At 34.9% G+C, this 26,539-nt stretch overlaps 1 protein-coding gene across 1 annotated transcript; it reads left to right on the top strand.

Annotated features, from left to right (window-relative positions):
• Nucleotides 1–142: 142 nt before the first annotated feature.
• On the top strand, nt 143–21,841 carry LOC123662061 (L-asparaginase). Its single transcript, XM_045596949.1, has 13 exons — nt 143–471; nt 9,834–9,959; nt 10,076–10,188; nt 10,357–10,482; nt 10,877–11,001; nt 16,150–16,379; nt 17,219–17,376; nt 17,858–17,971; nt 18,213–18,269; nt 18,961–19,105; nt 20,145–20,274; nt 20,567–20,792; nt 21,677–21,841. The coding sequence occupies exons 1-13, from the start codon at nt 237–239 to the stop codon at nt 21,821–21,823; spliced, it is 1,932 nt and encodes a 643-aa protein (XP_045452905.1). The 5' UTR covers nt 143–236; the 3' UTR covers nt 21,824–21,841.
• The last annotated feature ends 4,698 nt before the right edge of the window (nt 21,842–26,539 follow it).

The following is a 26,539-nucleotide window of genomic DNA, read 5'->3' as shown; positions in this document are numbered from 1 at the left end:
GCATTTTGACTAGCTAGCTATATACATATTATACTAATCTGTGGTTTTGATCAGTTTTGACGTTATTAAAACGCGCTTGCTTACAAAAGTAATTACGTAAGTATAAGTACTTTGATTTGTATACTCTATATTCACTCTGGTAATCTGGTTTGATATTACGGTCTGTACGACTTAGTTTCCCTTCAGAGCTGTACGTGGCGTCTGCTCACGAATTTTAAAAATAGATCGTTCTAAATATGTCGAACGTAAATAATTTCATGTCCAATGGCCAATCAAAACACGATTCTATAACAAATGGTTCGAATAATACTAGCACGAAAATTGAGGCGAAAGTGAAAAAGGCGCGTAGTTTTGTTGAGTTAACTTTATTAAATACTTCGAATTCCGTAAAGACAGTTGGTAAGAATGAAAGGCGTGTGTTGGTTTTGTATACCGGTGGAACGATTGGAATGGTTAAAAATAGGGATGGCGGTAAGATTTGACTTTTAAAAAGTTATTGTATTTTTATTGAAAATTAATTGTACTTACCATTTATTTGATCACTTAAATTATTATAATAATAAAATGAAAAACATTTAATACAATTTTTGTATGTTTTTAAAATTTCGAAATAGTTTTGTAATAGTTTTGTGAGGCTTAAAATAGGACTTTTTCGGTCAAAAGGCATTTTTAATTAATAAAATAATGTTTATTGTAGCGTATCGTTATCATCTCTTCTAGTATTTTTATCTCACTTATCTTAAGCGTATTTCCATTCTATTCTTAAGATTACTTAAGTAATAAAAGATAATAGTTTTATTCTACTTTTTTAATTATTACATACTTTTTTATTTAACATCTTAAGATATAATAATAAATAAACGCCTCACACTTAACGGCAACCAGTTCTATCTTCTGTGTCGAGGGTACGGAAACACACAATACACAATCACAAACGCCCAGACCACGGCAATCATCTGTATGCCAAATAGAAACGTCTGCCATGTGCGGGGATCGAACCCGCAACAGCCACAAACCAGTGCTGTAACCGTTGCGCCAACGCGTCGTCTAATATAATACGTAAGAAATAGGTACATATTTGTAGTTTTAAAATATTATAGGTATTGAATATAATTTTAAATTTATTACCTTTTTATTGTCGAAATGGTTTAGTTCATTGGACGCATTTATTTTAAATACACTGTCGTGTTTGCATCTGTTACTAAAATGACTATTTCCTTATAATTTGTAAAGAGCACAGAAGTAAATACAAAAATAATTTTTAACAAAAAAACCGACTTCAAACAGGAAACTAAAAAGTGAAAAATAAATTTACTTAGTACAAAGTAATTCGTATTTTGATTTAGTTAATCAGAAATGATTAAATAAATATTTTATAATTTTGAAGTCGGTGCCAAGTAAAACAACTACTCTGGTATCTACTCGTAAGTTGTATTCAGTTTTCTTTCATAATTTGTTTCATTGACTATTAGGTCGAATACTGTTATTATTCTGTTATTGTTTTGACATATCTAATAATATTTTTTGTACTTGTTTGTTGTGTGTGTGTTGTTTGTATTTGTTATTGTAGCCAGGTTGTTGTAGTATTTACTTGGCACCAACTTCAAAATTATAAAATATTTATTTAATCATTTCTGATTAACTAAATCAAAATACGAATTACTTTGTACTAAGTAAATTTATTTTTCACTTTTTAGTTTCCTGTTTGAAGTCGGTTTTTTTGTTAAAAATTATTTTATTTTACAATTTTTAGTGATGGGTAGACCTAACAAGGATGCTTTTTTTCTTGTGTCGGGGGTCCGGAAACATATACAATACACAAGCACAAACACCCAGACAATGACAAACATCTATATGGCCAATATAAATGTCTGTCGTGCGCGGAGATTGAACCCACAAACGCCAGCGCAACAGCCGGTGCTATGACCGCTGCGCTAACGCATCGACATACTATGAGTAAAGTTCGCTATCAGGTGTACATAATAACAACCGGGACTGACGGCCTAGCGTGTTCTCTGAGGCTAGGTTGGGAGAACCACAAGGATTAACAACTAGACCGAAAATAAATATTTGTATAAACATAAATATCCACTCCGAGCGGGAATAGAACCCGCGACCGTCGGTGTTTAGGCGCCGCCGACACGGCACATGCACCGTTATATCAAAGCGGTCGTCAAACAGCAAAAGGTATAACTGCTGAAAATTGTTGAGAAATTCCCTCGAGTGTTTATGGGCTCCATCATCAAACCTGGTCCTGCGACACAGATGATCACACAGCAGGTAATTGCTATAAATCGTTGAAAAGTTCCCTCGACTATCTTTCGTCTCCATCATCAGACTTAATGGCACTTGTAACTCATATAGGTGCAAAGTTCTCATCAATAGAAACGAATTAAGTTCAAACAGCAGGTAATTGCTATAAGTCGTTGAAGAGTTCCCTCGACTATCTTTCGTCTCCATCATCAGACTGAAATGGCACTTATAACTCATACATATGCAAAGTTCTCATCAATAGAAACGAATCAAGTTCAAACAGCTGGTAATTGCAATAAATCGTTAAAGAGTTCCCTCGACTATCTTTTGTCTCCATCATCAGATCGACTCCAGACCTTTATTTAATAGTAGTGGTTTATAGTACTTAATGAAAACATGATTAAATTTACTAGTCACCCTTACGATTTTTGAAAGTTTCCTTCGATTTCTCTGGGATCCCATCATCAGATCCTGGTTTCCTTATCATGGTACCAAACTATGGATATCTCCTTTCCAACAAAAAAAGAATTATCAAAATCGGTTCATAAATGAAGATATTATCTCCGAACATACATAAAAAAAATATATATACGGTCGAATTGAGTAACCTCCTCCTTTATTTGAAGTCGGTTAAAAAGTATTTTGGTTTTTGATACCATGCTTTTCTTAGGAATTAATTTCGATTCTTGCTTATAAATTTTCTGATAATCTATGGAGTAGTACTGCTAGTGATATTAAACGCTAGTCACTCATAGGAATATTTTTAGATATACCTACATATTTACAATTGAATCACAGTAATATAAAAAAATGTATTTCTACAACAAATAATTCGATTTAACGAAAATTGCAAACGTTTTGTTGAGGTAGGACATAGACTGAAATAACTTGCTCACAGCTACGTAACGCTGCTATTATGAAGTGTTGCGTTCCTGTGGTGAGTTAGTTAGCCAGAGGGAGAGGTTGGTTTCAGGTCGGCAATGCGCTTACGATGCTCTCGGTTATGCTAGCTGCCATATGCTGTAGTCTACTAATATACATACACACGACTTAACGTTATTTACTTTTGTGATAATGGAGATGAACAATCGCAATATGAAGTTATCGCTACTTGGTTTAGTTTAACTTTTGTATAAAGCCCCAAAATATTTAATATATACTAAACTAGCTGTGCCCGCGACTTCTTCCGTGTAGAATATTGACTTTGGACAGCATTTTTTGGATATATCATTTGGATTTTTATAATTACCACCGTCGTTTGGGTATTAACATGTTCAAAGTGATTCTTTAAATTGGCACAGATTTTTTATTTATGGATCGATTGACATGAAACAAACACAAATGTTAAGTATAGCTGACCACAATTTATTAATTTGTGAAAACCATGTCTAAATCTGCATTGATGATGATATTCTAGATTATCCTTCATAAACTGCAGTCGCAAGGAGAAAAACAATAGTATTTTTTCATCCCTTGCAGAAAAAAATACAGACAGATATTTAATTTAGAATCCCATGGTTTGCTGATGACTTTGCTGACGTTTGAAAATGTGTTTTTTGTTTATTTATTTTTTTAAATACATACAACACTACAACATATTGGAGTAACAAGGTCTTAAGGTTTTTGAAGTAAGCTGGTGAATGCGTGACGAGAGCGTTATAAAAAGTGTTACCAGGTGCGGCAAACGGAGCAAGAGCGGAGCAGAGCAAGTCTTTCTCTCATTGCCTGTTACGTTTCGTATATCTAAAAAACAGTGCAGGCCTATTGTGCAGAAGATTTACTTCAGTCATGTAGTTTATAGCAAGAGGATTGCGGAAAACCGGGATGTTTGGTGCGAAATTGGGGAGGCCTATGTCCAGCAGTGGACTGCAATAGGCTGAGCTGACTGACTGACTGACTGGTGTAGTTTAAAACACACTCCTTTTTTCTTGAAGCTTCACTTTTACGCTGTATTTCTCAAGCTTAATCAATTTACATCGACAAGTAAGACAACGTCAAAAATAGTGTATTAAATATGCATTATTAGGTACAATTCAAAAAACGATGATCAAAATTTATATGGGACCTCACGATAAGCACTTGCTTTTGATTAAAAAAGGATCATCAAAATTAGCACACACCGTAAAAAGTTATAAGGTGACACACGTAAAAAAGTTCAGTCGATTTGAGAACCTGCACCTTTTTGAACCGATTTCCAAAAAGGAAGAAGTTCGATTCGACTGTATTATTTTACGTATGTTACCTCAGAATTTTCGACTGAGAGACCGATTTCGATTTGACAAGTACTTTTAGACTTATCTAATAATACGTTTTTACTTGACTATTTTTTTCGTCGACCTACGTTTTATTATTACTGCATAACTTTCTACTGGGTCTACCGATTTTGATAATTCTTATTTTAATCGAAAGCTGGTGCTTGTCACGTAGTCCCGTTTAAATTTGATCTAGATCTGATGACTACTTTTTGAGTAATCTTTAATAACACGTATTTACTTGACTATTTTTTCTTGTACCCACGTTATATTACTGGTCTATGTAAATGAAGTCGGTTTTTTTAACCGACTTCCAAAAAAGGAGGAGGTTCTCAATTCGACTGTATTTTGTTTTTTTTTTTTTTTTTTTTTTTTTATGTATGTTAGTTACATCAGAACTTTTGACTCGGTGGAGCGATTTCGACAAATTTTCTTTTGATCGAAAGGTGGTGTGTGCCCATTGGTCCCATTTAAATTTATTTGAGATCTAACAACTACTTTTCGAGCTATATCTAATAATGCGTTTTTACTTGACGCTTTTTTCGTCGACCTACGTTGTATTATACCGCATAACTTTCTACTGGATGTACGGATTTTGATAATTCTTTTTTTGTTGGAAAGGATATATCCCTAGTTTAGTACCATGATAGGGAAACCAGGATCTGATGATAGGATCCCAGAGAAACCGAGGGAACTTCTTGAAAATCCGCAATAACTTTTTATTAGGTTTACCGATTTTAATGATTTTTAATTTAATCGAAAGCCGAAGTTTATCATGTGGTCACATTTAAATTTCATCGAGATCTGATAACTACTTTTTGAGTAATCTTTGATAATGCGTTGTTACTTGACTATTTTTTCGTCGATCTACGTTGTATTACTCGTCGATGTAATTGAAGTCGGTTTTTTTTTTCGTTTGCGAGCAAACACAATTATTCGTTTGCGAACAAAAATAGTTATTTGAAGTCGTTTAAAAAGAGCCTGTAAAAGGCTTCCATTAAAGTATTTAATAAGGAAGGGAGGAATCGATATTTAAATGTTTGCCTATTTTTAACCGACTTCAAAAAAAAGGAGGAGGTTACTCAATTCGACCGTATATATATATATATATATATATATATATATATATATATATATATATATATATATATATATTTTTTTTTTTTTTTTTATGTATGTTCGGAGATAACTTCTTCGTTTATGAACCGATTTTGATAATTATTTTTTTGTTCAAAAGGAGATATTCATAGTTTGGTACCATGATAAGGAAACTAGGATCTGATGATGGGATCCCAGAGAAATCGAGGGAAACTTTCAAAAATTGTAAGGATGACTAGTAAATTTAATCATGTTTTCATTAAGCACTATAAAGCACTACTATTTAATAAAGGTCTGGAGTCGATCTGATGATGGAGAAGAAAGATAGTCGAGGGAACTCTTCAACAATTTATAGCAATTACCTTCTTTTTGAACTTAATTCGTTTCTATTGATGAGAACTTTGCACCCGTAAGAGTTATAAGTGCCATTACAGTCTGATGATGGAGACAAAAATTAGTCGAGGGAACTCTTTAACGATTTATAGCAATTACCTGCTGTTTGAACTTAATTCGTTTCTATTGATGAGAACTTTGCATATATATGAGTTGTAAGTGCCATTTCAGTCTGATGATGGAGACGAAAGATAGTCGAGGGTACTCTTCAACGACTTATAGAAATTACCTGCTGTTTGAACTTAATTCGTTTCTAAACATTTTGAATATCATATCAAAAATTGACCGCTCCAGCGGGGTTCGAACCCCGTAAAAAGTAAAGCCCCGTGTAAAGAGCTCACTATAGACGGCGCCACGGTTCGCTTAAACCGAAATTAAAAAGTATCATATCGAAAGTTTCGCTCGGGCGGGTGTATCGTTCCATAGCTTAATTGGCTAGAGCGCCGACACGGTACGTCGGAGACGCGGGTTCGAACCCCGCTGGAGCGGTCAATTTTTGATATGATATTCAAAATGTTTAGAATTCCTAATGTGGGTAACACAAAAATAAAATCTTAGATATTAAAAATAGCACGGTGTCGTCTCCTGTCAAAGATTTTCATTGTAATATGAAACTTTGAATAGTTACGGGTTTCTGTAAAGAGCTCACTATAGACGGCGCCACGGTTCGCTTAAACCGAAATTAAAAAGTATCATATCGAAAGTTTCGCTCGGGCGGGTGTATCGTTCCATAGCTTAATTGGCTAGAGCGCCGACACGGTACGTCGGAGACGCGGGTTCGAACCCCGCTGGAGCGGTCAATTTTTGATATGATATTCAAAATGTTTAGAATTCCTAATGTGGGTAACACAAAAATAAAATCTTAGATATTAAAAATAGCACGGTGTCGTCTCCTGTCAAAGATTTTCATTGTAATATGAAACTTTGAATAGTTACGGGTTTCTGTAAAGAGCTCACTATAGACGGCGCCACGGTTCGCTTAAACCGAAATTAAAAAGTATCATATCGAAAGTTTCGCTCGGGCGGGTGTATCGTTCCATAGCTTAATTGGCTAGAGCGCCGACACGGTACGTCGGAGACGCGGGTTCGAACCCCGCTGGAGCGGTCAATTTTTGATATGATATTCAAAATGTTTAGAATTCCTAATGTGGGTAACACAAAAATAAAATCTTAGATATTAAAAATAGCACGGTGTCGTCTCCTGTCAAAGATTTTCATTGTAATATGAAACTTTGAATAGTTACGGGTTTCTGTAAAGAGCTCACTATAGACGGCGCCACGGTTCGCTTAAACCGAAATTAAAAAGTATCATATCGAAAGTTTCGCTCGGGCGGGTGTATCGTTCCATAGCTTAATTGGCTAGAGCGCCGACACGGTACGTCGGAGACGCGGGTTCGAACCCCGCTGGAGCGGTCAATTTTTGATATGATATTCAAAATGTTTAGAATTCCTAATGTGGGTAACACAAAAATAAAATCTTAGATATTAATTCGTTTCTACTGATTAGAACTTTGCACCTATATGAGTTACAAGTGCCATTAAAGTCTGATGATGGAGACGAAAGATAGTCGAGGGTACTTTTCAACGATTTATAGCAATTACCTGCTGTTTGAACTCAATTTGTTTCTATTGATTAGAACTTTGCACCTATATGAGTTACAAGTGCCATTACAGACTGATGATGGAGACGAAAGATATTCGAGGGAACTTTTGAACGATTTATAGCAATTACCTGCTGTTTGAACTTAATTCGTTTCTATTGATGAGAACTTTGCACCTATATGAGTTACAAGTGCCATTAAAGTCTGATGACGGAGACGAAAGATAGTCGAGGGAACTTTTCAACGATTTATAGCAATTACCTGCTGTGTGATCATCTGTGTCGCAGGACCAGGTTTGATGATGGAGCCCATAAACACTCGAGGGAATTTCTCAACAATTTATAGCAGTTACCTTTTGCTGTTTGACGACCGCTTTGATATAATGGTGCATGTGCCGTGTCGGCGGCGCCTCCGGTCCACCGACACCGACGGTCGCGGGTTCTATTCCCGCTCGGAGTGGATATTTATGTTTATACAAATATTTATTTTCAGTCTAGTTCTTAATCCTTGTGGTTCTCCCAACCTAGCCTCGCTACACGCTAGGCTGTCAGTCCCGGTTTTATTACGTACACCTGATAGCGAACTTTACTCATAGTATGTCGACGCGTTAGCGCAGCGGTCACAGCACCGGCTGTTGCGCTGGCGTTAGTGGGTTCAATCCCCGCGCACGACAGACATTTGTATTGGCCATATAGATGTTTGTCATGATCTGGGTGTTTGTGCTTGTGTATTGTGTATGTTTCCGAACCCCCGATATAAGAGAAAAAGCATCCTTGTTAGGTCTACAGATCACTAAAAATTGTAAAATAAAATAATTTTTAACAAAAACAAAAACCGACTTCAAAAAGGAAACTAAAAAGTGAAAAATAAATTTACTTAGTACAAAGTAATTCGTATTTTGATTTAGTTAATCAGAAATGATTAAATAAATATTTTATAATTTTGAAGTTGGTGCCAAGTAAATACTACAACAACCTGGCTACAATAACAGATACAAACAACACACACACAACAAACAAGTACAAAAAATATTATTAGATATGTCAAAACAATAACAGAATAATCACAGTATTCAACCTAATAGTCAATGAAACAAATTATGAAAGAAAACTGAATACAACTTACGAGTAGATACTAGAGTAGTTATTGTTTTACTTGGCACCGACTTCAAAATTATAAAATATTTATTTAATCATTTCTGATTAACTAAATCAAAATACGAATTACTTTGTACTAAGTAAATATATTTTTCACTTTTTAGTTTCCTTTTTGAAGTCGGTTTTTGTTTTTGTTAAAAATTATTTTATAAATATATCTTCTGATTTTCTCGCTAAGAAAGTCTCTAATACACATGATCTTACAATATGCAATAAGTAGTAATTATTAACACGAGGTCAATAGTTTGTGGATATCAGTTTTATCACGAATGGAGTGAGACGTACAAAAATTGTTTTTGTTTACATCAGTCACTATACGTAGTAAATAGCAAGTAAATATTATTATTATATCGAGATCCGATGTATTGGTTTCAATAGATTTATCTCTAGAAATTTGTTGCGTATAATCTAAGTAGAATTTCGACAAATAAAGATGTTCTTCTATCACTGTTGTCATATTACTCAGATACAAAATTAAACCTAGTTTTGTACAAGGCGCTGTAGACTCCAAATTATAAACACTACCCTTATATACCGTTTTCTATTATATAGGGAAGAATGATACATTAATTATATTAACAACTTATTCACATTTTTATTTTACTTTCCTAATACCTACTTAGTAGATATTAATGTACACCTACACAAATAAATAAAATGGAGTGTCTGTTTGTAATATTAAAATAACTACTTTTTATTGTATGCATACTCGTATATATGATACACGGTACATATACCAAAATAATATTTTTTATAATTTTTGTCTGTCTGTCTGTCTGTTTGTTCCGCCTAATCTCTGAAATGGCTGGATCGATTTTGACGGGACTTTCACGTGCAGATAGCTGATGTAATGAGGTGTAACTGCTTTTATTTTACAAATTTATTTATTTTATAACTCTGCGAACTGAACAATAACTTTTTTTGCTAAATTTCACGAGGACGAAGTCGCGGGAACAACTAGTAATCAAATTGTAACAAGCCTCAATAAATTCAGCACATTACAGAACTCTATACTTAAAAAGTCTGACAATATTTTTTTTTAGCATGTTTTTTTTTATAATACGAAAATCTTGTTCTAGTTCTTATACCACAAAAGAATGCCTTTGAAAACCTTATCCGAGGATACCCTCAGCTTCACGACAATATGTACTGGAGGCACAAGCTAAGAGAAGCTGATTTTGACACATCGTTCCTTGTATTGCCAGGTAAATTCGACGGTATTTTAGTTTCTTTTTTTGCTTAGTAGCTGTTTTTACTAATCAGCCTACCAACTAAGATTAGATCTAACTAAGGTTAAAATTATCTTTGAAATACATTGCAGAAGCCAAAGAAATAGATCTGAGAATATGCTATAAGATAATAGAATACGATACACTTTTGGACTCCTCGAACATGACCGAAGTCGAATGGATACAGATTGCTGAAGATATTATGGTGAGCCTTGAGTTCTGTTTCTTTCCTTCTTCTTCTCTCTTTCGCCTGATGAAGAGGTAGATCTTTTTTCAGAAAGAACTTTCCTTCTTTTAGAAAGTTTAGTTCTATGTATTATTTTTCTGTATTATTTCTGTCTTCTACATTGATATATTAATATTGAATTTTTAGAAATACTACGAACAGTACGACGGTTTTGTTGTGTTGCACGGTACAGACACGTTGTCGTATACAGCTTCAGCATTGTCTTTTATGTTTGAAAATATTGGAAAAGCAATTGTATTCACTGGATCACAGGTAAGTTACGATTTTGATTAAAATATTACTATAGACCGGTATCCGATTCACATTTTCACGTCGTCTATCTTTAAAATTGGTTTTTCCAATGTACTTTGTGACTGAGGTTTTGCGTAGATTATCGACTTTTCATATATTAACTATCCATCCCATTTATATCCTTTATCTATAATTTTAATATCATTGTTTTTTTTTTTAATTTTGAAAAGCAGATACCTTATGGATTAAATAGCTTGACTAATACTTTTTATGGCGACGGATTTTTTTTAGATACTTAAAGTCATTAGTAACAAATTTTTATTGACAATAGTGATTATAGCTTCGAATAGAAAATTATCTACAAGTTTATTTATTTAGAATGAGTGTTTATAATTCCAAATATATTTTTATATAGATCCCAATATTTGAACCAAGAAGTGATGGTACTGATAACTTTGTCTCATCTTTGTTGATTGCTGGTGGACTGAATATTCCTGAAGTAACCGTCTTTTTTGGAAGCAAATTGTTTAGAGGGAACAGGTATGTGAATAGTATTTTTTTCTGATGTTGCAATTATAAGTTAAACTGCGTTTGAAATTTGCAATAGTGTAAGGTCTCTAATAATAATAGTAAATGTTTACATATGTCTGAAATAGCAGTAATTAATTATTTTATTTAAGATACAAATGTAAATTTATTGATCCATAACAGTTCAGTGGATTAACAGCGTAGATTTGAATTTGTATATTTTGATATCCAAGCCATCTAAAATATTTCATAGAAATAAATTCTGAGACTCGTACAAACGCCAACTTATAGTAAAACAGATTTCATCATAAAAAATCCTTGGACTAGCATGCAATATATTTACATAACGTTACAGATGAATTGTTTTTACTTATACTTAAACTGTTTGTATAAGAAAGGGCTTGTCACGTCACTGGTCTTATTCCAATATTTAGATCTGTAATTAGAATAAATGTGTTCATCAGACTTACATGATGCTTTAATTGAAGCTAACATTTTACATAATTATATACATATCTGATTTGCGTAATTGGACAAACAAACAAATATAATATCTAATGTTATTATATTATGCTAGTAATTGTAAGAAACGATATGGAAAATAATTTTGAAATACACGTTTCTAAAAGGTTAATAGTGGCACAGATAAGCCCTTAAAAATTCAATTCAATAAATATTGACCTTTGTTATAAAAGTTGACTCTAAAGATCTAACGCAAACCAGAATGGACTCAGTTAATTTGGATTAAACCTTGCGTACTGCAAGAAATCTTGTCTGCTTATTAGTGTTTGACATTTTTTGTGCGTTGAACGAATATTTTGTAGTATGTACTAATCCTGGATTGGAATAAAAAATTTAATACACACGTCTACTAATATACGGCTAGAAAAATTTATAAAAATGTGTAAAGTATCCCTTTAGACTGTAATATCCCACCGTTGGACATAGGCCTCTTTCCCCATGTAAGAGAAGGATCAGAGCTTAATCCACCACGCTGCTCTAATGCGGTTTGGCGGATATATTCCGTACTATGAGTAACGATCGCTATCAGGTGTACATGATAACAATTGGTACCAGCAGCTTAACGTGCTCTCCGAGGTACGGTAGGGAGACCCACAAGCAATAACAATCAGACCGGAAACAAATATTTTTATAATAACAAATATCCACTCCGAGTGGGAATCGAACCCGTGACTGTCGTTGTTTAGGTACCGCCACCCGGCACACGCACCATTGCACCCAGAGCGGTCGTCGGTGTGAAGTATATATACACATTTGTCATATGTACCTCTGGTTATGATAAATCTAATTACTTTCATGTACGGAATTGAGCAGGCCATACATGACTTTACGGAAATCTAAAAACATTAACAACATGTATTTTATAATAACAAAAAGCATTAAAAATTTCAAAAAAAAAAAAAACGTTCCACCTCATTTAATCTTGTTGTATTTGTTGATAGAACACATGCAAGTATGAGCACGGGAAACGAAGTCGATGCTATCTATATATAATGACTTTAGTAAAGCATTTGATGTAGTAAATCACACGATTTTAATAAAAAAAGGCTAGACAAATTATTTGGAGTTTTTGGAACTTTATTAAATTGGTTTCATTCATATTTGGCTGATAGAATGCAAAAAGCGGTTATCAATGAGTTTAATTCTGTAAATGTTACACCTGCTTCTGGAGTTCCACAAGGCTCCCTTCTAGGTCTATTACTCTTTATTATCTATATTGATGATATTAAACACTGTATTCGCAAGAATTTGAATTATATGCAGATGACCTGAAGCTGTCAAAGATTATAAATAATAGCTTAGGGCAAATTTAGCTTTAGGAAGATATAAAAAGGATATTAAAAAGGCACCAGTACAATGAGATCGCCTTTTACGACCCCCACGGGAAGAAAGGGGGTGATGCTATTGTACTCGGCTGACACCACACGAAAAATACTCTGAATAAGTGCTTAAGAATGCTATCCTTTATTTTTAGAAATACTTAAGATTTTAAATCATTCAAAACATTGAAAGCTCTCTATACTGGCTAGGTTCGAAGTCTTGTGGATCATTGTAGCATTGTGTGGGTATTCATCTTACCAAAATAATATCCAACATATAAAAAGAAGTCGCGGGCAAAGCTAGTTACAAATGAAAACACTAAACCAGCTATTAATTAAATAAATTAATACTTGTCAACTCTCTCTGTTATAGGTATTAAAAAAAAATAGTAATTTATTTCTATCTTGTTATTTTGTAAGTTTATACATTTTTTAATGTTGTGCATACCTATAACTTAAATACATATTTTTAAATGTTATTATTAATGTTTTTAAATTGTAAAAATAATTTAAGATATATTTAGTAGGTAAATCGATTAAATAAATAAAAATCAGCCAAAAAATGAGATGCTTTGAAATACCTTGAAAATAACCGTCACATGTGTTATAAGAATATGTTGCGCAATAGATATGGTCTTAATTGTGAACAATACGACATTAATATAAAAATTAAAAAGTCATTTGCGTTACGATACAATCTCAAATTTTATTACTTTTAAATCGATTAAAAAAAACGAAATATTCTAGTTAAGATAATGTCTCACTAATTGAGCTTGATATTAAATATAATGACGTTTAATGACCTGACGATATTGTCTGACGATGTTTCGATGATTATTGTATGCTATAAATTATTTTAAATAAACTAGTAAAATCCACTAAGAAGCAAAGATAAACGTTGATTACGTAGCTATTTATTTAATATTCAAAGATAATTTAATAATTATACTTAGGTACGAATCACAATGTCGTATAAAATAGCATAGTTCAATTGACTGACTTTACGGCTGTTATTATCGCTGAAGTTAATTGAAAATTATAATTGAAGTTACAAATAGACCAATAGTTTGTCCAACAGAGATTTTTTTAACAAAAAAGTCTTTAGAATAAATAGACTTCATTTTTCATAATTTTGGTTTTGATTAGAAAATATAAACTATGAATAAAGGGTTAATTAAATATATTATAGCGTTCCTAATGCCTTGTTTTTATGTTATTTGCTAGTGATCCATACTCGCCTGTTACTGATTAAGTAAAGACGTCATTATAGCCATTACTTTTATAACTTTCTATAAATCGGTTAAAAAGTTAATGTGTTGAAATTGTGAATTCCAAAATGTCTGAAACTAAGAAGAAATGCCGCCAGTACAACATTGAGTATTTGAAATATAGATTAACGCAATATCCAACAACCAAAATATTGTGCCTTAATGCAGTGCCCCAACGCGGGGTGATCAAGCTTCTGTTTTGTCTTGCATTTGTTGGTTAAGTTATAATTTGTTCATATGTGTGTGTAACACATATGCTCTTTGTCTGCATTAAATGTTTTTTATTATAATTGTGCTGTGTGGCTACGGCACTAAAGAATTTAGCCACCCCGTTTCTTCCCGTGGGTGTCGTAAGAGGCGACTAAGGGATAACACAGTTCCGCTACCACCTTGGAACTTAAAAAGCCGACCGATGGCGGGATAACCATCCAACTGCTGGCTTTGAAATACACAGGCCGAAGACGGGCAGCAGCGTCTTCGGTGCGACAAAGCCAGTACTGCGGTCACCAACCCGCCTGCCCAGCGTGGTGACTATGGGCAAAACACATGAGTTCACGTTATTTTTGGCGTAAACTTGTGGAGGCCTATGTCCAGCAGTGGACGGTATAGGCTGTAATGATGATGATGATTATAACATATTTTAGTGTTTCCAAATAATTAATAATTACGACCCTCAGCCATGACCACAAGTAGCACGATTTTATTTATTAATAGATAAAATAGATGGAAATATAAAATTGGTATAATTAACTATTACATGAAGGGGAGCTTTGGAATTTTATTTTCTTGTAAAAAAGAGCGGTAGTCAATATAAGGCTATCGACAACAAAGAGTTCATCGTATTTTTTCTACCCACTCTTTTTCCGTTACTCTGATTTATAAGATTAGATTGGCAAATACGCGTACGGTCCACTTGATGGTAAGTGGTTAACGTAGCTTATAGACGCTTATAGACGCCTATATCACAAGAAGCATCACAAGCGCGTTTCTGATTCTACCCCCGACCCCTCCCAGAAATTCTGAATATCTTACTCACCACAGGAACACAACACAACCCTAAAGCAGTAGCAGAGGCGGCTTGTGACATTGTTTGATAGACAATTTAACAAAAAAAAAAAAAGAAACGAAATCTAGAGCTTATCGTTTATTTTATTTTTATAGAAAATCCATTCCGTCCATGCAAATACACCATCACTGCAGGCGCAACTATACACACATAGGCACAAACTATTTCTTAATACTTATTTAAAAGAAAAACTGTAAAATAGATGACGAAGCCGACACGTTTGTATACATAAGATACATATAGACATAAGAACGGCAACAGCGCATAGGCAAGTTATCCCCACACGTCGCACGCCGCATGGATGAATCTACGGTATAGCAAGTTTGCGCGTGAGCGGTGCCTGCCTAGGCTGACTTCTCATATGAAATCTATTATTTCACGTGTCGGCCTGTCTCTTTCGACTCGTTGATTACAGTGCTAGGAATCGTACTAAATTTCGTTTCATAGGAGCGCAATCACTGGCGCTCCACTCGTTACAACTAAATGCCAAATATACGCAATGTAATAGACTATTGTACAGGCAAAGTAGAATAGAAAGATAATATGTAATATAAAGAAATACAGATATGTAATTTTCGTGTTAGTGCACTGCAGCAGCGCTCTTTAGGACGAGCCGCTTCTGAACAGTAGTATTATTTAGCTGTGATCTTTTGTAAGGTTTAGGTACTTACCCAGTCGTGTTTCTTCAGATTTTGATCAGGATATTTCCTACTTTGCCCTACCTCATTAAATACTAGTTTAACCAATAAAATAACTGCTAGTCGTATGCATAATAGAATTTTTTATACCGTGTAAAATTTAAGTAAAACGAATTTTACGTAACTGATCAACTTGTGGATCACACAGAATCGTATCTTAGGACAATTGTTAGTGTAGAATTAAATACAGATTTATTGAATAGATATAAGTATAAGGATAGTCTGACCATAAGTTATAAAAAGTTACCTCTGTCTCCAAGTTAACCTACACAATTTAATTTATTAAGGACAAGTAAAATATCAGTAAACAATCTCTACGCTTTCGACTCTCCGAACTGCGTGCCCCTCGTCGAAGTTGGGATAGACTTGGAAGTAAACAAGAAAGCCATATTCAAACCCACAGTTATAGAGAAATGTCACTTGCACGCGAAAATGTCGAAGAATGTGGGACTATTGAGAATATTCCCCAGTCTCAGTTCCTCTGTGATAAAGGCATTCTGCCAACCGCCTATTGAAGGTAAGTTGGGTATAATGGTTGAGGTATACCTAATTTAATATCTATAAGATATTTGAGAATATTATTTGTTTATAACAGTAATATAGTACAAAAAGATGTAGGTCTTTTGATTTTAAATATGAAGAATTGGATGATAAATAATAAAATAAAGGTAATAATTTACTCAAATTATGATGAAAACTATAAACTAATAATTTAACACAATAGGAAATATTTTGCTCAAAATCTGGAGCAACCCAAGTGGGGAAGTACCTCGACCTTACAGAAGATCATAGCTAAATAATACTGTTCCCAAGCAGTGTTGTATTCCTGTGGTGAATAAGGTGACCAGAGCTCTGGCGGGGATTGGTAGTAGGGTCGGTAACACACTTGCGATGCTTGTAGTGTTGCAGGCATCTATAGGCTACGGTAATCGCTTACCATCAGGCAAGCTCGTACGCTTATTTGGTGATCTAGTTGTATAAAAAAAAATAATAATAAACAAAGTGCGCTATGGTGTCGGCCGAGTAGAATAACACCACCTCCTTTCTTCCTGTGGGGGTCGTAAAAGCTCTAAAATGCGAAAGACTCCTGCAGCCAAACTTCCTGTGGGCCTAGCCAGTGAGGTCGAGAGGGTAGCGCAGAGCTTAGGCAACTCTGCGCTTTCCTGAAGAGTGTCCTTGGCGACACAGTGTCTGTCTGACACTGTCGAAATCGTCTGCAATAGACGGACTAAGGCCAATGAAAAAATAAATTAGTAATTTTTAGTTTTCTGCTAAAAACGTTGCATTTCTTAATATATAAAAACGCGCACTATAATGATACTAAAGATATAAATATATAAATTATTAATATTTCAGGTGTGGTATTAGAAAGTTACGGAGCTGGTAATATACCATCAAATAGAGATGATGTGTTCAATGAGATTGCAGCGGCTGTGAAAAGAGGTGTCATATTTGTTAACATTACTCAGTGCACTAGAGGCAGTGTAGTAACACCGCTTTATGAGACTGGGAGGGTAAGAATTAAGAATATAAAAAAGTCCTTTAATGTAGTCATAATGAAGATATATATTTTAAGTCCCAAGTATTAAGCTCCATTCCTTCTCCTACACGGAAAAAGTTCCCTATGTCTAGCAGTGGTATGTTATAGTGTAAATCGTATGTCCCGAATATATATAAAAATATCATCTATCACATATTATAAGGCTTTAAGAATCTTATCACATATAAAATTATCAATTTTCTTTAATACTAATCAACGCCTAATATTATCCGCCTTTTATATAACGTGGGTAATTAATATGATATAGATTAAAATATATAACTCAAGTAAGAAATTAAGAAAGACAAATTCTCGTGTTATCACTAAATTCCTGTTACGCCTAATCCGTCTACCAACTCCACAGTGAGCTTGATAATTCGTGATAATAATATATATTTTTTTTCTTCGAACAATCTATTTTATGGGGAACAATAATTGTATTTGTATACTTTTAGTTAATAGCAAAATGTGGCGTAATATCGGGCTACGACATGACGCCTGAGGCAGCTCTAACTAAACTATCATACGTCCTATCGAAGTCAGAACTTACTTATCAACAAAAGATTGAGGTATGCTACTTTTACATCTAATTGGAAAGATTGTTTCACCAATACGTGTAACAAGCAAAAATGGTCTAAAATAGGTCACTGAGAAACTCCTAGTTATAAAAACGCTATTTTTGAGAATTGTGCTATGATCTTTTGTATTTTTAGCTATAATGCTTCAAAACATATGTTAACATAGTTAAGCTCATTTTATTTTAAATTGATCTAATAATAATAATATGTTTTTCGTGTCAAATTTTTTCAGATGATGGTGACTAATATTAGAGGCGAATTAACAAATACATCGTCCATTGCTATCGAGGTATGTGTGTAAATAATAAATTCAATATATATTTTTAAATATATATAGTTACTAATAAAATTTTTGTAGTGTTTATGCAGAATATATAGTACTAATTGATTTGTACTAGATTGTACTGTACAGACTCGTGAATGCTGACTAAACAATTATAAATATATAAAAAATAAATAAATATCTTTAATACACACACACACACACACACACACACACACACACACACACACACACACACACACACACGCACACGCACACACACGCACACGCACACACATACGACCGTCTATTCCTAAAGTAAGCAAATTAATGCTTGTGTTATAGGTAACGGCCGATTTATTTAGCTAAATATTTTCTTTCTTTATTAAAACAGGGTCACTACAAACTGCACCAATGCGCTAATAAAATTCACTCTATGCTCGGTAAAAGTTTTCTTTGTATGGCTAGAAATTTGAACCTTACCGCCATGGTCTATAATGATTTATTCGGCTATATTATATTCTGACTTTTCCCAGACTTTAGTACTGGAAAATTTCCCAGCTACAGTTCAAATATTTTCCGCTAAGCCACATCAGCTCGTTCAATTACATTAGTTTACAAGGTGTGATGACCTAACTTTTATCGTCGTGATATAAAATATAAGTTAGTACCTTAAAACATAAATTCCATTAGACTCTCTATATTAAAATATTTCCAGGATAGCACATTAATAGACGCTCTAGCATCAAGTCTAAATATTCAGTCACCAAAAAAGTTGATAGATGTCACAGAGAAGGTGTTCAACTCGCTACTTCTGTACGCAATCGAGCACGATGACTCGAGAGCGGTGAAAAAAATGTTAGGTAAGTTATATTTTTGCGTAGACGCCGCGTTAGCGTAACGGTCACAGCCATGGATTGGGCCTGTTGCGCTGGCGGTTGCGGGTTCGATCCTCGCACATGACAAACATTTGTATTGGCCATACAGGTGTTTGCCGTGGTCTGGGTGTTTGTGCAGTCCTTGTGGGTCTTCCTACCGTGCCTCGGAGAGCACGATAGCCGTCGGTCCCGGTTGTTATCATGCACACCTGATAGCGATCGTTACTCATAGTATTGAATATATCCGCCAACCCGCATTGGAGCAGCGTGGTGTATTAAGTTCTGATCCTTCCCCAACATGGGAAAAGAGGCCTATGTCCAGTAGTGGGATGTTACAGGCTGAAGCGTAAGTTATATTTTTACCTGAAAAGAAAAAATATTAACTGTTGGCTTTCGAATGTATAAACTCGCGGTCAAAAGTATGCGTATTCGTGCATACGCAAGCAAATACACACAGGCACACATTGGGTACGTGTACTGTGTGTGCATGTCCGTGTGCACACACATACATATGCGCATATTCCATAAAAGATGGAACCCTTTTTTAGGTATATAATGCCTCAGATCTCAGTTATTTCGAAATATACAGGTTTTTCTTACCCAATATATACGAGATAGGACAGAAATCAATTAGAGTAATTTTGATGACAAATTTAGTACTTGATACTTTGGTTATACCAGGTCAGAAATAAATTGATAAATTTATTTATTTATTGATCTAGGCTTAATTAATGTGTTCAGTCCATTGCTCAATCAGAAATTAATGAAGTAAACTTTATTTCCTAGATTGTCTCCTAGATGGCCTTTAATAGTTAATGATTCTTCTTAGTCTGGCGGTCGCGGGTTCGATCTCCGTTCACGACAGATAATTGTATTGGCCATATAGGTTTGTTGTGGTCTGGGCGTTTATTCTTGTGAAAATCCTACTGAGGGCCGTTGAGCGTGAAGCGTTTATTTATTTATTTATTTATTTATTAGTCGAGTCGAGTAATGCTAAATAACTAAAACAATTTAATTGTTTTAGACATGGGTGCAGATGTAAATGCACAGAACTCAGAAGGCAGGACGGTACTTCACGAAGTTATACTAAAAGGGAATGTCCCGATCATAAAGTATTTGTTAGAAAACGGAGCGAATGTACACTTAAAGACGAGGTAATAAGATGTACATTAAATATATTAAATTAAGTTAGAAATTGACGAGCCCCTTGGCGCAGTTCACAACAAGTTTGATTGTGATATATTTATTTATATATATGTATTATTTACAGTACAAATGTATATTTATCAAAAATAAAATATTTAGCTATATAAGTGGGCTGTTACCTCTAATACAGACACACAGGTCTGTCTTAGAAAAATGCATAAGATAAAAAAAATATACCTACGCATCATATTTTCATTCAAATGTAACGAATATAAAACGCCAAGCAAAAACTTTTTTTAGATGCGGTGAAACTCCACTGCTAACAGCGATACACAACGACAACCACACAGTAATAAATCTACTGAAGCAGTGCGGCGCCCACCTGTCCTCAGTCGACGCGAAGCCTGTCGCGGAGATGTTGTCCCTCGCGGCGAGGAGTGGACTCGTCGGTAAACTCGAGTCTCTTAGAATAGCCGGAGCTGACCTGAATGCTTGCGATGAAATCAAACAAACCCCGCTACATAAGGTAGATAGAACAACCCAAATCATCGACTTAGTAGATATATTAGTCAAAGATGTAAAATATATTATGTTTATTTAGGAAAGTTGACTTAATTATATGGCCCGGATACATTTGGAAAACGTTTTCAAAAACTGTTGATTGTATAAACTTAACGATTCGTCAAGAAAACGATCCGTTTACTAAATATAGAAATCGAGAATTGATAAGTATCAATTATCCCATTGACTATCGAAATCAAACAGTCTTCTCTGATATCGGAATTTAAAAAATAACATCTATTCACTTTAACTATTTAACTAAGGTAGGGCACAGCAGGAATTTCCTGCTCAAAATATGGAGCAGCCCGACTGGGGTAGTACCTCGACCTTACAGAAGACCACAGCTAAATAATACTGTTTTCAAGCAGTATTGTGTTCCTGTTGGTGAGTAAGGTGACCAGAGCTCCTGGGGGGGATTGGGGATTGGGTCGGCAACGCGCTTGCGATGCTTCTGGTGTTGCGGGTGTCTATAAGCTGCGGTAATCGCTTACCATCAGGTGAGCCGTACGCTTGTTTGCCGACCTAGTGACATAAAAAAAATGACATCCATTCATTTCACTCACAACGTATAAGTTTACCTACATATGTTAAAGATATTTATAACAATGTATAGTTTGTATATGATAGATCACTCGTCAATGATGTCACATTGGTTAACAACAAACAATTCACTTTCGAACGACAAGAAAAACAAATCTGTATTATTTGCTTTACCGTGTACTGTGTATACATCCATATGCATTTAGTAAAAAACAGTTATTTTAATATTACAAACAGACACTCCAATTTTATTTATTTGTATAGATAATATCTAAAATAGTCAAGAAACCATACGCTCTTACTTTACAGGCCGTCCTTTGCAATAATCCAGATGTCGTGAGCTACTTGTTAGCACATGGAGTCAGGAGAGACGTGCCTGACGTGATGGGCTTCACACCCTTGGATTGCGCAGAAAAACTGAACCATAAAGATATTATTGCTATGTTAAACCAATAAAGGAGAAGTTATTTGTTATTGATTTTTATGGATGACTAAAATATAGTATAACATTATTTATAGGTTCTACCCCCTTTCCCCACCACTTTAGCTCCAATACTATATGATAGATTGAAATGAAAATACGAAATTTAAATAATGTATATATGCAATAAAACTGTAATTATTCACTAGATCCAAATTCCTAGTTTCAGAGCTAAAATCTTTATAGCCTTACTAGCTGACTCGGCAAACGTTGTCTTGCCGCTGAACGCTATATAAAAATAGGGGTTGGTGGTAGAAGGATAAAAATTTAGGGTTGTATGTATTTTTCAACGCCACAAACCATAATAAACTAAAAAATTAATAGTTTTACTAAAAATTAAAAACTAGGGGTGGACTACCCTTAACATTTAGGGGGATGAAAAATAGATGTTGTTCGATTCTTAGACTTACCCGATATGAACACAAAATCCCATGAGAATCGGTCAAGCCGTTTCGGAGATTAGATTTTTATATTATAGTTATGTTATGTATCTCATTTGTGCATTGTGAGTGTGAGCATTGCGTCTTTTATGAGAAATAAATATTTAGTTATTGGCGACGTGTTGGCGTAATGGTTACAGCATCTCCGTCTCTCTCTTATCTCATATCAAACGTTTTTATAGGACTAGTTATCAGTCATGTAACTATTTTCGGTGGTCTGGGCGTTTGTGCTTGTGTGTTATGGTCATGTGTGTTAACGAACCTGGTTTCTTGGACCACGTGGACATTATTTTACTATTCCTTATCCGCCTCGCCGTTTTCCTGTGTATCGATAGGTATACCTTTCCTCCTCATCATCATTACAGCCTATACAGTCCACTGCTGGACATAGGCCTCCACAAGTTTACGCCAAAAATAACGTGAACTCATGTGTTTTGCCCATAGTCACCACGCTGGGCAGGCGGGTTGGTGACCGCAGTACTGGCTTTGTCGCACCTAAGACGCTGCTGCCCGTCTTCGGCCTGTGTATTTCAAAGCCAGCAGTTGGATGGTTATCCCGCCATCGGTCGGCTTCTTAAGTTCCAAGGTGGTTGTGGAACCTTGTTATCCCTTAGTCGCCTCTTACGACACCCACGGGAAGAGAGGGGGTGGCTAAATTCTTTAGTGCCGTAGCCACACAGCACCTTTCCTCCTACAATATGCCAATTTTCAACTTCATGATTTATTTATTTTTGAAATGAAGAATAGTTTTATCTTATGGCAAAAAAAAAACATCTTCATTTCATCTCATTTCTTTGTAATCGTAAACAAACTTAAAAGACAAGTTGAAACGCCCAACCGGATTTATACCCGTGACCAAAGAGTATATAAAGTATGACGCCAATTACCTCTCTTGCACTACTGTCGCTGGTGTACTTAGTTAAAAATAAAAAGACACAAATAACTTCTATTTCATGTGTCGCTATCTAGTGACGTCTTTTGTTAGTGTTTTTTACACTCTGTCTACCTACACAATGCTTTAGTGTGCTAATCCTAACATTGGACCAGTGTTGGGCATTAATCAATTAAATGGTCAATTATCTTGTTAATTGACTAAAAAAGTAATTGCAATTAAATTAATTACAATTAAATTAATTACAATTAAATTAGTCGCAATTAAACTTTTAATTGCACCTTACAATTAAATTAATTTGATTAACGTATGTCAATTGTAACTCACAATTAAAATAATTGCAATTAACTTTTTTAGTTGTTTTATGAAACAATTTAAACTAACAATTAACTTTATGTATCAAAACTAAATTAGTAAAAGATTTAGGAAAATTAAGCGGTAAGTCGCGGCGAATAAAAAAGTGGTCAAAGTTAATAATAAATAAATAAAGTTAAAAATAAAATATAGTATATAAATTATATATATAATAATTTATATATATATAACATACTATATAAAATATGGTAATAGTTAAATATAAATAAAATTAATAATAAAGTAAATATTTCTACAGCGTGTATACAAAAATCTTTAATGTCGTAACGTGTTCATTTTGTAGGACCGAACGTACATTGTTCTCGCCTCTCGCTCTCACACACGTCACGTATATATTGTTACGAACACACAAAGAAACTAGCGCCATCTAGCGTCAACCATTAAAACCACTCAAAGAAAAAGACAACATGAAACCCTCTACTCAATACTAGATGGCCTTAGAGGAACTACTGTGGAACTATATAGAAGTATAGTCTCGAAAACCGGGTACATGCGCGAACTTTCCAGAATGGTCTGGGCCTCGTCTCGGCCGATATAAATAGCCGCAGGGAGGCGAGCGAGTTCAGTTGAGTTTGAGCGATCTTCGAGGCGACTTCAAAGTAAAATCTAGTGATCAAGAGTGCTACCAGCGAAACCTAGTGCTAGTAAATAAAGTCTCCAAAAGAGTCAGCAGGTCTTTCTTTCCAAATCCTACCCCTAACACGTAACAATATCTTCGTCTCCACAACTCACGCGCGCGCCGGGCGCGGAGTGTCGTTCGTTCAGTGCTCATTGCTCAGTCGCCGCGTGAACTAGTCTCTTTACTCGTGTCGTTTAAGCTTTTTGCACACGTAAATGTTTGTGTTTTAGTTTAAAAATACATTGTTTTAGGCTAGATTTTTAATATAAAATGGCGTCGATAAACGAAGTGGACGAAGACAGTAACATTTCAGTGACTCTTTCGGTTTCTGACATTAATGATTCGTTAGAAACGGTTTCGCCTCTATCACCAACCGACACCGCCGAGAGTTCATCGTCGTCACAAGCGCGGCTTCTCTTACTTGATGGAACATTTTTCAAATACTTGCCTGAAGAGTGTATGGGTAGTAAAATTACAGCGCTTTGTATGAAATGTCCAAGAGATGTTTTAACAAAGGTTAAAGGATTTCATTATTGTACGTCGAACTTTTTGAGTCATCTGATGCGAAAACATGGGCAAGATTGCATTGAAGAGTACAAAAGCTATGTAAAAAAAAAGAAAAGTGAGGTACAGAAAAAAGATGATACTATTGTCAAAATCACAACTAGTAAAACTAAGAAGTCCAGTGATAACAAAATGACACAAGAACAATTCGATGAAAATATTTTGAAATATTTTATACATTCTATGATCCCATTGCGTGCAGTGGAAGATCCATACTTTTCAAAAATATTCGCGGACTTAAAAATATCTGAAATAGGGCTAACTTTAATGAGTCGACGTACACTAGGACGTCGTATAGAAAAACACTACGAAACGCAAGTAACTAAGATTAAGTCAGAACTAGAAGAAGTACCCTATGTGTGCACAACGATAGATATCTGGTCCAGTAAAAAAAGAAGCTTCATTGGAATTACAGCGCACTGGATCACAAATGATTTACGCAGAGTTTCAGTGGCGTTAGCTTGTCAACGATTCAGAGGCGTCCACAGCTATGATCGACTATCCGATATGATTCAAGAAATTAACCGTGAATTCAACCTCAATACGAATAAAATTGTTGCATCGGTGACGGATGATGGCAGTAATTTCGTAAAAGCTTTCAAAATGTTCGGTGTTAAATTGACCAATATAAATATTGAACATGAAGTTATGCCCGACTCTCAGCCAACAGAAGCTTCTTCCGAATCAGATGTTGAAGAAGGCGAATCACGGAATTTAGATGATCCTGAGCATATTTATATCCTTCCTGCTCATTTACGATGCTCTGCGCATACTTTAAGCCTTTGCGCAACTACGGACGCGAATAAACTTTTAACCGAGCAAGACACCCCTCTGTCGCAAATGCATGCTGCAATAATGAAGAAATGTAATGTTTTATGGAAGGCTGCAGGACGGCCAAAGAGTGCCGAAATAATACAGGATGTGTTAGGACACACGTTAAGCCGACCTAGTGAGACCAGGTGGAATAGCTTGTTTGATGCCCTCCAGCAAATTTTCAACATTAAAGAAAAAAGCTTACTTTTACATAGATCATTGAACATAAAAAATACTATCAAAGAAAATGAATTTAATTACCTACAAGAATATTTGATGTGTACTTCGCCAGTAGCAGAAGCACTCGATATATTGCAAAGTGAGACGAACACATATTATGGGATAGCTTTGCCGTGCATACTTGCGCTAAGGAAAAAATTGCAAAAAATTGAAAAGAAAAACAACTTTTCATTTTGCAACCCGTTGATCAAGGCATACAAAGTGAGTGTTGAGAAGAGATTTGAAAAAAATATTTGACATCACCACTCCTGAAGCAGAAAATGCGGCTATTGCGGCATTATCTTACCCAAGATTCAAAAATAAATGGTTGACTTGTTTTGAGCCCAAGGATCGTACTAAACTTTTAAAACTTTTCAAGACCTGCATTTCCAAACAAATGAGTGAAAATTTAGTAGCAACAGTAGCAACTAAAAAAGTACCCAAGAAATTTTTTTTTTCAATTTTGACTCCGACTCAGACTCAGATATTTCAATCTCAGATAACAACGAGTGCTCCTCCGATGCACCAATGACTAAAGCAGAACTTTTGATGCTGCATTTTTTTGCCGAGGAAAGCCAAGATTTGCAAGAAATTTAAAATAGTCATTGTCCGTCTAATCATGTTTAATTAAAGTTATTGATGATTATTTGAATAGGTCTTTTATTTTACTGGGGGGGGGGGGGCATTATTTTAATACCCGAAGCCACAGCAGCATACAGCAGTATTTTATTTTTTTAATTGCCCCCCAGGATGATTCGGCAGACGCCGG

The sequence above is a fragment of the Melitaea cinxia genome, chromosome 18, assembly GCF_905220565.1.
Source record: "Melitaea cinxia chromosome 18, ilMelCinx1.1, whole genome shotgun sequence".
NCBI classification, from domain to species: domain Eukaryota; kingdom Metazoa; phylum Arthropoda; class Insecta; order Lepidoptera; family Nymphalidae; genus Melitaea; species Melitaea cinxia.
The sequence above is the reverse complement of the archived record's forward strand: the minus strand, read 5'-3'. Positions and strand labels throughout refer to the sequence as shown.